The sequence below is a fragment of the Pocillopora damicornis genome, chromosome 1 (genome assembly GCF_964200805.1).
Source record: "Pocillopora damicornis chromosome 1, jaPocDami1.2, whole genome shotgun sequence".
NCBI lineage: Eukaryota > Metazoa > Cnidaria > Anthozoa > Scleractinia > Pocilloporidae > Pocillopora > Pocillopora damicornis.
In genome coordinates, this window is record NC_142670.1 from 8,349,426 (window position 1) to 8,361,656 (window position 12,231).

The following is a 12,231-nucleotide window of genomic DNA, read 5'->3' on the forward strand; positions in this document are numbered from 1 at the left end:
AGCCAAGAGGTGAAAACGACGCGGCTTTCATGTACAAGCGGTCCAGTAATGGGGAGCAGGGCGTGTTTGGTGGTGTTGGCATAAATATACGATATCACCACGCTTATATTTGTGAGATTTCCGAGGGTAAGTTGTTATTTTTGTTGTTGTTTTGTTTTGTTTTTTTCTGTTTGTTTGCTTTCTTTAATATTATTTTGAGGCAACAGAAGCGCTTAGGCATCATAAAAACATTATTTGATATCGTTTGAGGAACTTATGAAAGGATTTGCATAAACCCTCTGACAGTCAGAATCAAGTTTACACTAACATTTGAATGAATGAAAATATGTTTGAAACGACATCAAATCACGTTTTCACGATACATATGTCTAACTTTTAGCTTTGTGAGCAGAGGAAAATTACATATGGCTCTGTTACCAGTAATAACAGTAAACTTTCAATTATCAGTTATTTTCATGTAGTTAATTTATTGTTTCGATTGAAAAAAATGATGGTGAATACCAATTGCGAAGAAATATCAGTCCAATTGCTTTTTTAGATAACAACGTGTGGTGACGTGAAGTGCGTTATCTTTTGCAAAGAGCCATGCAAGGGACTCATGTCTGTTGAGATACATGCCAATTATCGTTTTGTAAAACGAATACAAAAGACTTGCAAATTTATTTTTTCTTCGCATAGCGGACTCAGTTCTGTGGTTATTCTATTTTATTCTAATATATATGATATATTGCTGTAGTTCGAAAAGAAGGTTTGACATTTGTAATGTATACATCTCACTTTTCGAACTTTTCGAGCTTTAAGTTAATTTTTTCACATAATTTAGCCTGTTTTACCTCTAACCCTCAGAGGTTGGTGCCCACCATTAGGGTAGGGAATACGTTCCCATTTTTTCCACTGGGTCTTCTGGGTTTCTTGTCACGCGTCGGCACACAAAATGTTTTTTTGCGCGAGAAGTAATTCAGTTGTAACTAGTTGTTTATCGTACTCTGTACCTTTGTCGGACGGCATGAAGCACTCACGCTCCTAGTTCGATCTGCACACCCCCTCCTTGTGTATGAGTCGTGAATTAAGATAGGAGGTAAGTTGTTAAGCGTGTGCGTTGTGAGAAAAAGAGCGGAAAGGACATCTTTAAACTTGAAGTGATACAACAAGTTAAATGCGACCCTTTCATATCCCGATACCTCTCGACTCTAATCGACGAGGCTCTTGCAAAAGCCACATGCCACTACTCTTATCAGATGAGTCCAAAGTTTCTGGTTAAAGTTATTCTTTGTGCACGGCCCCCTGATGCCTAATATCATTTACGAGAAAACAATACCTAAACGCTGGGATATTGTTACAGGTTATCTGAATGTTATGATGTGATTAGTGCAACATAATACCCTAATGCGGTAATGTGATTATTAGTCTTTTCTTCTCATAGTAGCGTTAACAATGGGGATGTTCGAAGTATTTGTAATGTATTCCAATAGCGTCTGTTCGTTTAGCACACTTCGGGTAAAGTATTTCGTAACAGTGGCGACTTATGGTGTAAAACCTGCGTTGAAAGAAAATCAAAAAGGTCCTTGCTAGCGTCCACTTATTATAAAATATCCGTTTCATTCAAGTTTTGTAAATTGACTAACGCTGACAAGCTTGAATTACGAACCTTTACGCCCTCTGCGTTTCGTGTCACTCGCTACCCAATATTTTGAAAAATTAAAAAACTTGTGTCAGGAGGAAAACTGTACACAGTAAAAAAAAAAGCTTGGTTGACATGTCGTTCTAATCGAAGATTAACATTCTCATCCATCTTAAGCAGCAACATCGCCACCGCTCTCGCCATCGCAGTCATTATTGCCATCGACATCATCATCGGCGTTGCAGTCAACAAGGATTCAAAAGCTGGTGTTTAATTTTTGTTTTTTGTTTTTGTTTTATTTTTTTTACTTTTAGGATCCTCATACTGTATAATCATAACTGTTATTTCCCTTACCTCAGGCGGCGGAATATGTTTCTAAACTTAGCAGAATGAATATCACCAACGCCAGTTCCTTACAGGTATTTCATTCTTCTAATTTATATACGCAGTCATGGAACTGAAGTTCCTGTCAGTATGTTTTGAATGTTCAAACGGAATCCGCAAGAACGAATTTTTATTAAGCGTATAAATCATTGTTTGTTTGTTTGTTAGTGTCTGCTTTCGTCTCATATTGCTCGTGGCAGTAAAAGTTTAATGGCTCATAACTTTTTACTTGATTAAGACGTTAACTTATATAGTTTTTCTCGCCTGTAAGAAAGCTATTTTAGGAATTTTTATAGATAAATTATCGTTATCAGTATTATTATTATCGTAATTACCAGTATGATTGTTATTTTTTTTTAAATTCGTATACGAAAACTGAATAATCTATCCTCCAAGTAAAATATTTTGATTTCCTGGTCTAGTCGATCTCTAACCTGTGCACATGCATTTGTGTCCGAAATTGATTGGCTCTCTCGCTTGAATAATTTTTTTATCTATTTGTAATGATTTTTTTTTTATTTTCTTACCACAAATGCTTAGCACCTTACCTAAACAAAAATATTTCATGTCATTACAGGAAGCCATAGCGGTTTTGGAAATATTCATCACAAGTATTAAAAATATCACAAAAGCTCGCGCCCCTATAACAGATGAGATTGAGACAAGAAGAGGATCCACTTTTAAAGTGGCAATCGCCTTTGAAGAATTTGCTCTTAATTACAGCAAGCTCCACCTGACTGGAACAAGGTCCTCACAAGTGATCGACAGCCAGACAATGGGTGAGTTTGAACACCGTATAATCTATAGGCCTTGATGATGTAGTAAATTTATATAGGTTACTGAATGAGAAGCTTTATTGCTGGATCAATCTATCCATTCAGTCTTTCCATTGACTGATTATGTTCATCAATCATTATGGAATTGGATGATAATATCCAGCGATCTAAACCTTCAAAATGCTGACGTCTTATCATCAATTATTTTACAATATTTAAAGGATTGCGCTGTTGAGAGGTAAAGTAAATAAAAGCGTTTATGCAACTATGATATACAGACTGTATTTTCAGTCCAGCAAGTGTCGTGAAATTATTAATACCATCACCTGTTCTTTTCTTCGTTAGTGCTGGGTATTCATAAAGCCTACCACCAAAATGCAAGTGACTTCTATTTTGAGGATGAAGAATCGCAAGGAAACATAAATGTTTCGTCAGCAAATTTTGCGAAATCCGGTTGGTATCGACTGCAGTCTTTATTCCTCAATGGACAAGTACAATTCCCTATATTTCCCTTTCAAATTTACGTGGTACTGAAGTACAGCTGCGCATATACATAGTTCTGAGTTTGTTTGTTTGTTTGTTTACACAGTACATTTGATTCAGTTATCTGAAGTTTCGTGAAAGACCATGTTCTGGCTTGATTTTCTTTTCTTCCTCAATTTCTTTTTTTTAAGTTTCACTGGTTGTTGGGATTGTGTATAAAGATCTCCACGAACTACTGGGCACAAATCAAACCATCAGAAATGAAGCGGGCGAAGCCACAAGGTGAAGTTTAACTTCTCTAAACTTTTAAACAAATTGTTTCTTCCGCGGAAAACAAAGAAATGCATTGCATTCAACCAACAAAATTTCTTAAATTTTTCAAAGCAGTATTTCGTGGTCCCTGTGTGAATCAATGACTATTTTCGGTGTCAAGGAAATCAGTTTAAAGTAACACAGTCAGAGCTCTTTGGTTACCATGGTTACCGTATCGCCAAAATTTTTCTAAAAATTATATGATTCAAAATATACAAAATTATGATTTTCTTGTCTTTTTTTGACAGGTATTTGAACTCCAGGATAATGGCCGTGGCTATGGATCCAAAACCAAACAAACTGGAAGCGAATGTCATGTTAAAGTTCAGAAACCTGAAGGTAAGAACACGATTAAAATTAAGATCAATTAAGCTACATTGTGTTTATTTATTTCAAGGAAATAATACACATTTTCAGGTTGATGAAAGAGAAAAGACATGTGTATTTTGGAGGGACTTTAGCAAAAGGTAATAAGCTGAAATATATTACTACCTTGTTCTAGAAGTTATGCAAGCTAGGCTTACGTAATCTTTGTTAACCGCTATGAATTTTTTGTTTGTGAAGGAAACACCAATCAGCTCTTGCTGCAGGAAAAACCAAAAAAATTTCGACAACATTCGAGTTTATTATTATGCCGGCATGACTTTCCCTTAAGTTATCTATTATCCGTCACTGTCAATCTGATACTTCCTGTTTTGAAGCCATTTCTATCTGCATTTTATTCGTTTTCATTTGCGGTTGTCGCCTTTTTTCGCTTCTGCCATCGTCTTACATATTGTTGCTGACAAAATCGTTTTGTTTACCGTAAAAGTAAAAGTTCGCCTTTGGTTTTTTTCTGTTTTTCCGTTTTTCAATTTTCTTCACATAAGGTAAGATTCAGTTGTGTTTTACTAGCCTGGATCGTCAATATACCTTTTCATCACATTGTAACAGTTAGAATATCAAAGCCGACTTCATGAGTAGCACATATCAATTACTGAATAAAATGGAAAGTGGTCAACTTGGTCTCGAGGCTACGATTATAATGAGGAAGATAGCAAGCTGACCTTTTGGTAACCAAAGGTCTTCTTCAAAATTTTTTTTATAATATTGTTGTTATTGTTTTAATTTTGTTGTGTTATTTTTTTTAACGTTGTCGTTATTTTTCCAGCTCAGAAGGATTTTCAGGGAGAGGATGCCATGTGGTTGCATCGCAAAGCAACACAGAAGAAACAGTTTGCAGCTGCAATCATTTGACTCATTTTGCTGTCTTACTTGACTACAACGGCAGCTCAGGGGTAATGGACTTATGTTTTCCTTACCTTCACTAGTGGTAATACAATTCCTTTGAGGTGATTGACACATTTCTAATTCTTTTCATGCCATTTATGAAGCAGCTCACTGAGGAAGACGAAACTGTTCTGGAGTTTATCACCTACGTGGGATTAAGCCTGTCAATCATAGGAATAATTTTGACAGTTATTCTATATTCCTTCCTTACGTAAGTGCTACAGCCAGAAATTTTGAAACTTTATATTATTTTAAAGATGTCAGACGTAAGTAAGACCTCTTTGCGAAAAGACAGACACTCAGTCAATGCATATTGAAACAACTACCTGTTGGAACATAAAGTTACTTTCCTTTGTTTTGTTCGGTTTTGTTTTTGTTTTAGTCTGCTCGTTTTTATTTGTTTGTTTCTCTAGAGATGTTCACCAGCCTCTGTCACAAATTCGATTGAGTCTTTCTGTTGCCCTCGGAGCTGGACAATTTATTTTTCTCGTCGGGATAAACGCCACAGAAAACAAAGTAAGCGACTTCTTCATCCATTTATGAATATTTGCTTGATAGGCTTATGACGAGCACGAAGAAGTACACCAGATCTCTTTGAAAAGATGCATGAAAAGTAGACATTTTTTTTCTCTCTGCCAGGCTTCTTGTATTACAGCAGCAGCTTCCATGCAATATTTCCTGATGGCTTCGTTCTGTTGGATGCTGGTGGAGGGATTTTACCTCTACCTCTTTGTGGTGAAAGTTTACAACATTACCGAAAAGATGCACATGTATCACGTCATGTCATGGGGTATTTTCATTTTACTTGTTTTGAATTGCTTTACTTCATGATAACCTGAATCGACTTGCATTGACATCCTACTTATGTTTAGGTTTACCCATCGTCACGGTCGGTATTTCATTATGCATCGCTGCTGGAAAAGATGGAATAGAGAGCTTTATTAGTGCTAAGTAGTAAGAGAAACCTTCGACATCAGTTCTTTTTTCTCCTTATCCACATATCCTGTCTCCTACAAAAGTGTATTCTTTTGAGTACAACTCTTTTTCCGCAATCTTGTGTTTTTAGTTCGGTTTCATTTCGTAGATTTTTGTGTCCCTGTGTTTTTATCCAGGTTTTGTGTCTCTGTCTCTGTCTCTCTTTCTGTCTCCTTCCCTGTCTTCTATTTCTCTGGCTTACTGGGTTAGAGGATTATTTGCAGCAAAAATATGTTTATATTTTCCCTCCGTTTCTCGTTTCAAGTTGCTGGCTGTCCTACACCAACAACCTCATCTGGATATTCGCCGCATTTATGGCTTTCGTTGAAGTGGTGAGTCTAAAATTAGTCAGTCCCTCGCACTTTCCTTTTTAATGCCAAAACTGACCACCGGTGGAGATCGTCTCTCTTGTTCCCATGCTTATTACATAACGAAAAGCACATTTCTGTTTTTGACCACCAGGCTCAAAGCTCACAATATTCTCAACTCCATTTACGCCCACAATGTATTCAGCATTACTCGTCTTAGCAACAACCACTCTGCCGATATTTGACATTCCTTGTTTGTTTTAGCTCAACATTTTGATTCTCGTCCGAGTCATAAAAGAGATGACCACGCTAGTGCAGCCTATGGGGGAAGACACTCATATCAAGCAGATACGGTGAGATTTAAAATTTGTAGTCAGCGAAATATTTTAATCAGTGGAGGGAAAAAAGTTAAATAAACGGGAACCAATTGCTGTAACATCTAGTTGTGAGGTATTTGCCTCAATTCCACCCTAGTTAGCAATAAACAGTGAGAAATTAATTACTTATTCATTGAAGAGGTTAATTCATGATCATGTACAGGAAACAATTAAATAATTCAAACTTTTTTTAAATGTTGTCGTTATTCCGGCAGACTTGGCTTTAAAACATGCGCGGTGATGATTCCACTGATGGGTATAACGTGGCTATTCGGTCTTTTGTCGCCATTGCACAAAGCTTTCGCCTACATTTTTACCATCTTTACCTCAACTCAGGTGAGTATTCGGTCTTTTGTCGTCATCACAGAAAGCTTTCGCCTACATTTTCACCGTCGTCAATTCGATTCAGGTGAGATGTAAATGAGACTGTCGGAAATCTAATCATCTGTTTGCAAACTTGAATGTCCAAACTACATTCTTACATTAGTCTAATGATATTTCCCGTTCAAAGGTAACCTAGTCGACAAGAGGGGATTTACTTCTTGGTTTTTGAGATCTGCAACTTCCCTTAATTTACTGTTTTACCCATTTTTTAAAGACGATTTCAAGATAGAGATTACAAGATGTTTGCACCACATCAAACTTTTTAAACGACGCTCTGCCATCTCTAAAAAAGGCTGATCTTGAAATAATTTTCTGTCTTAGGGATTCCTGATTTTTTTCTTCCATTGTGTGCGAAACAGCCAGGTAAGAATGATATCAAACAGGGGAGGTAGATCAAGTGAATTGTGAAGACTTTAGAATCACTGAGCTTTGGATGGTTAAGAACTGATATTTGGTCAATTGTTCATCTACAGATTAAAGAGCGATTGAAAAGGAGGATGAACGCAATTTTTCCATCTTACGAAGTTGGAAACTCTGCAAGGAAGAGCTCACGAGTTAACGCAAGTGATGCCGGGAAAATAAGGGCAGTCGAAATGCAGTCTTTCGATGCATAAATAGCACTGCGCCTCGGTGAAGCTAGTCAATCATCTTTTAGCGATTTGCAATCACTTAGCATGACCTTCCCTCAGTAATTCCTCAGTAGAGCCTGGTTAGTATCGTAGTATCAGTAAGGAAGGGGGGATTAGGATTTTTAGGTTTTGCGGTGTTCGTCATTTATTTTAGATCAGTGTTTCGGTTTTCTGCCAAACAAACTTCGGTTTTACAGGTTTGGTGTTTATTGTGGTTCGCAGATTTCCGAGTTTTGGCACTTGGTTTTCGGTTTTCGTCAAAAATACTAATGGGTTTTCAGATTTGGAGTCCGAAGTAGTTTTGGCTTTTCCTATTCGGGTTCCAATTCCTCTTTGATCTGAGCGGCAATCTTTTTGCCTCCATAGCTGTGAGACCTCTTTGCGCTCCATCTGTCATCTCTTTTGGATCGATTAGGGTTTTGACAACTAGGATGTGAAAAATCGGTTTAGACGGTTTTGGATGCGATTTTCGGCTTTAAGCGAATTTTTGTTGCGGTTTTAAATGTATTTTTTTTCAGTTCTGCGGTTTCGTAGACCCCAATGCCCCCCCCTCCCCCCCCCTTTACTAAAGGTAGGGCCATTCTGGTCATTATCGTAATGACGTAAATACATAAATGAACCGCTTATATAGTGCTATTAGCTGTTGACTTTAATTGTTATTACGAAGGGCCGCATTCGGCATCCTGGTAAATCATGGGTCTATCTGTTTCCATAGGAAGTAGGCTCTTTGCAAATGTAGCTTGGATAAATTGGAGACAGTACTGCCAACAACAATAGTACATGCTTGGACCCTCGTTTTAATGGAACGGATACAATGATATAAATCTCACTCGGTTTAGTCAACTACAATGTTTGTACTTTTACTGTTAAGTTTAGGGTTCGCCCTAAAATTAAAAGAAAAAAACTGTGTAAAAGCTTGATTGCCTATAAATTGTGTTAAACATACAAATCAACGATTTTAACGTCTTTTCTTTAATCTGTTTTCGTGTTCCATATAGTAAGTCAGATACGTAATCAAATTGAATGTGACACAATATAGTTGCTCCTATAGCAATAATGGATAAATAAGCAAATGTATAATAAATACATATTCACCTATCTAGTCATCATTATTATTTTTTAAAGCCACATTTTTCTTTCCTTTTTTTTTTTTTTTGTATCCATGTCAGGAAAATGACGAATGTTCTCAAATTTCTCAGAGTCGAAATGTTTGATCAAGTGTATTGCTTGAAATGTTGGAATGAAAACTAGTTGGAGAAAAAGTCGGCATCGATAGATACAACATGAATGCATATACACAAGTAGCAACTCTTACAGCGATTTTTCGCATTTGCTTCTTCTTGTTTATCACCGAAACACCTTTGAGGAAATATAAACTATCAGGAATATACAAATGAAGTCACGTCTATTTTGTTTAATTTTTTCCCCAACGGGGGGGGAGGGGGGAGGACATACAATTCATATAGGATCATGTACTCCTGTTATACGTATCCTTTCCTGTAGGTTCGAATATTTTCCGAAAAAAAAAATTCCGTGTTGGGCGGAAATAATTTTTAAGGGTTTGATATCATGATAAGGGTATTTCAAGCGTAATGCTACTGGCGAGTTAAGGTTTATCGGCGCGAGAAAAGCACTGCACTGAAGAAGTTTGTCAAAAAACACTCGTGTATATAAAGAAACAAACGTAGTAGTTCTCCAATTTCATGACTATTAATTCTTTTTGGTTTACAAATGTAGAAAACAAGGAAAACATTTAAGGATCCTTATAAGCGCGCTGCTATTTGATTTCTACTTTCAATATAAATTGTAGTACCCACTGTGACTTTCTCAGTGCATCATTTTTAATTTACAAAATTTTGGTCTCGTTTTAAATTATTCGTTTGTATTGCTTTTTCTAACTTTTTAAGTTTGAACTTAAATGGGCTGTCAGGGGCAGGTCTCTAATGGCAGAAAAAAACTTATGCCCATTTTAAATTTGCTTTAGACAAAAAAAATTAGTAAAATAGGAATGACATGTAAATAAGACAGCCGTTAGAAGAGAGATTAAAGAGTTTACCGCAAAACTGCGATAGATTTCAAAAAGTAACCCCGACGCTTAAAATGGTAGTTCTTAAGAAATGTCTGAAATTAGTCATTTCCTTCTATTCAAGAACAAACAGAAAATGTTTGTTCTGACTTCAGATGACATTGTGGTGTAACTGCGAAATGAAATACCGGACGTTCACACTGTACATGTCAGCCAGTTCTAAATCGAGAAAAATATGTTACATTTTAAAAGCTTGACACTCGCTAAAAATTAACAAAATACAAGCTGAAATCATCCATTTACTGGATACCGGTCTATCAAGCACTCACGAGCAATAATTTTACACAACGATATAGAAGATAATGGACAAACCATTATACCGACTGTAATATATATAGTACACTCTATCATATAGCGAGTGCATCATCCGGCTTAAGTTGGCTTATTTAGCCGCGGGGAAATTATTTCTCGAAGAAATGAACATTCTTCAATCATCGACTACGAACGCATTGTTGATAAGATTTATGGGTGAGTATCAACTTTATTTATGTTCGTTTATTCTTGCTACAGTAAGTCGTCGTATCTCCCTACGATAGTTTATCTAGAGAAAGGCTTGATGAACTTCTAACTTCTGATTCAGTTCTTGTGTCGGATCCCAAAAGGAAAAAAAACCAAGAAAAAGTTTAAATTCACTGTTTGTTTGGAGTACGTTCGTTTATTTCAATGTCCTCCTAAAATGAATGAACACCCAAATTGCAAATTGATAAACGTTATGACTGTTCTGATAAAAAAAGAAAAAAAATTTAAAAAAATTTAAAAAATCGTACCGGTTTTTGTAAATCTCTCCCTCTGGCGAAGTGGCAAATAGATTAAAAAAAATTTACTACGCAATTCAGAAGCAGTAAAGTGCTCTTTCAGTCAAACCTGTTTTAAACGGTCATCCAAGGGGAATGGAATATCAGATTCGAGGATTTAAGATTCCAGACCAAGAAAAAAAATGAATATAGCTCATTTAAGATATGTGGGGTCTTTGGCAGTATAAACAGGGTCCACTTTTATTGATAAATGCACCACGCAGAAACGATTTACAATTGTTTGAAGTTTTAGGCCGCTGGTAAGGCCTAAAATATGACTGAAAGCAGTAATTTTTTTTACCATGCATTGAAACACGTGAGAGTATATTAGGTATTGATCACTCTATTTCAAAAGGCTAGTTTTGAAAGCACAGCTTGTTGGATTTGTTTTTGTTCGTCAGAATTTACTACGTGGACTGAGTTAATGTTAATAAGATTCATTTTAATGCATGATGATTAGCCTCAAAAAAGTGGCGTTTTAGGCAATGCACACCTGCTCTAATGAGTCTATTCAACTGCAAGCCGTAGGGTTTTAAAACACTTGCGTGGAGCGATAAGGCAAAAAAAAAAAAACCAAAAAAAAAACAACAACTTAACTAACGTAAGGCTTCATTGTTCGACAAATGATTTATATTATGGTTGTGGCCTTGTATCCTTGGTGAGGCTGTTTTTAAATTTTTAGTAGAAGTCATCAATTCAATACAGTCGCGTATTGAAATATTTCGTTTCTACATAGATAAAAATGATCGGAGTTAGGTTTTCCCGTGCCTATGATTCCTCCATCTCTGATTAACGTGGACAATTGGATAAATGCGCTCTCGAAGTTTGAAGATGTTGATCTTCCAGATCTGCCACATTACTGATGTTCTCTCCTCCACATAATACTACTTCAATTGATCGCTTTAGTTCTTTAAGTCTAAATGTAGTCAAAATAGGATTTACTGCAGAATTGACGTTCAGAAATATCTCGGAAGTTACTCTTAAAATCAACAGCCATTTCTGATCGTGGCAGCTGTCGCAGTTTGCTTCAATAAGAACAACGACGAAATAGGGAACCAGACAATTAATCAGACAAATTAAGATTAAAAACGAAGTTGTGGCACATCGATGCTGTTTTTGGGTGTTTTTAGTCTGCGTATGTCGCTAAGTACTGGGTTTTCAGAGATAGATGACTGTCTTTGCAAATCAACGCGAGAGCGGCTCTTTCGCAAAGTTATGAAAATCCCGGTATAGGCCATTGTAGTTACGACAAGAGGAAACGTCGTGTGTAAGTGAATATCGACTAAAACGTAAACATCCCGAGACAAATCAACGAGCTGAAGAGAGGCGAAGATGGTAGAGAAAACAACCATGATCACTGTACAAAAGACGAGGTGTTTTGGTGTGACTTTACGAAGATAGAAATAAGGACACACAACAGAAACGAAACGATCGACCGACATGGCTGTAACGAGCAAAATTGAGCTGTTAACTCCAATGTATCCCATTATTCTGGGGAAATCTCCCTCCGTAGGAGAAAAATTTTCTCCAAATGCACACCTAAGCCTCATAACAGCCTCTGCTGGGCAAACAGCAATGCCAACGAACAGATCCATCGCAGCAATAAATATCAAAAACACGGAAAATGTTTTTGTGAAGCGACGAAGGGGGTCTCTGTATAATGCCACCAAAGTCACACCATCAAGAACTGATATAAGAAATGAAAGTAGGGAAAAAGATATTCCACTCCCGAGACAAATAGACTTCTGAAAATCTCGCTCCATGACGATAAGCGTATAACAGTTCTGTGACAAAAGGCAGAATATTGTCTCTTCAATGTAAGAAGTCTTGAGG

At 36.7% G+C, this 12,231-nt stretch overlaps 1 protein-coding gene and 1 pseudogene across 1 annotated transcript; one reads left to right on the forward strand and one right to left on the reverse strand.

Annotated features, from left to right (window-relative positions):
- Positions 1-1,434: 1,434 nt before the first annotated feature.
- On the forward strand, positions 1,435-7,615 carry LOC149051785 (adhesion G protein-coupled receptor D1-like). Its single transcript, XM_089214751.1, has 17 exons — positions 1,435-1,497; positions 1,981-2,040; positions 2,583-2,784; positions 3,127-3,234; positions 3,456-3,546; positions 3,825-3,915; positions 3,994-4,043; positions 4,727-4,853; positions 4,950-5,056; positions 5,259-5,361; positions 5,485-5,635; positions 5,718-5,799; positions 6,086-6,152; positions 6,393-6,481; positions 6,721-6,841; positions 7,211-7,252; positions 7,363-7,615. The coding sequence occupies exons 1-17, from the start codon at positions 1,435-1,437 to the stop codon at positions 7,501-7,503; spliced, it is 1,695 nt and encodes a 564-aa protein (XP_089070877.1). The 3' UTR covers positions 7,504-7,615.
- Positions 7,616-11,187: 3,572 nt separating this feature from the next.
- On the reverse strand, positions 11,188-12,161 carry LOC149051786 (histamine H2 receptor-like; annotated as a pseudogene).
- Positions 12,162-12,231: the final 70 nt, after the last annotated feature.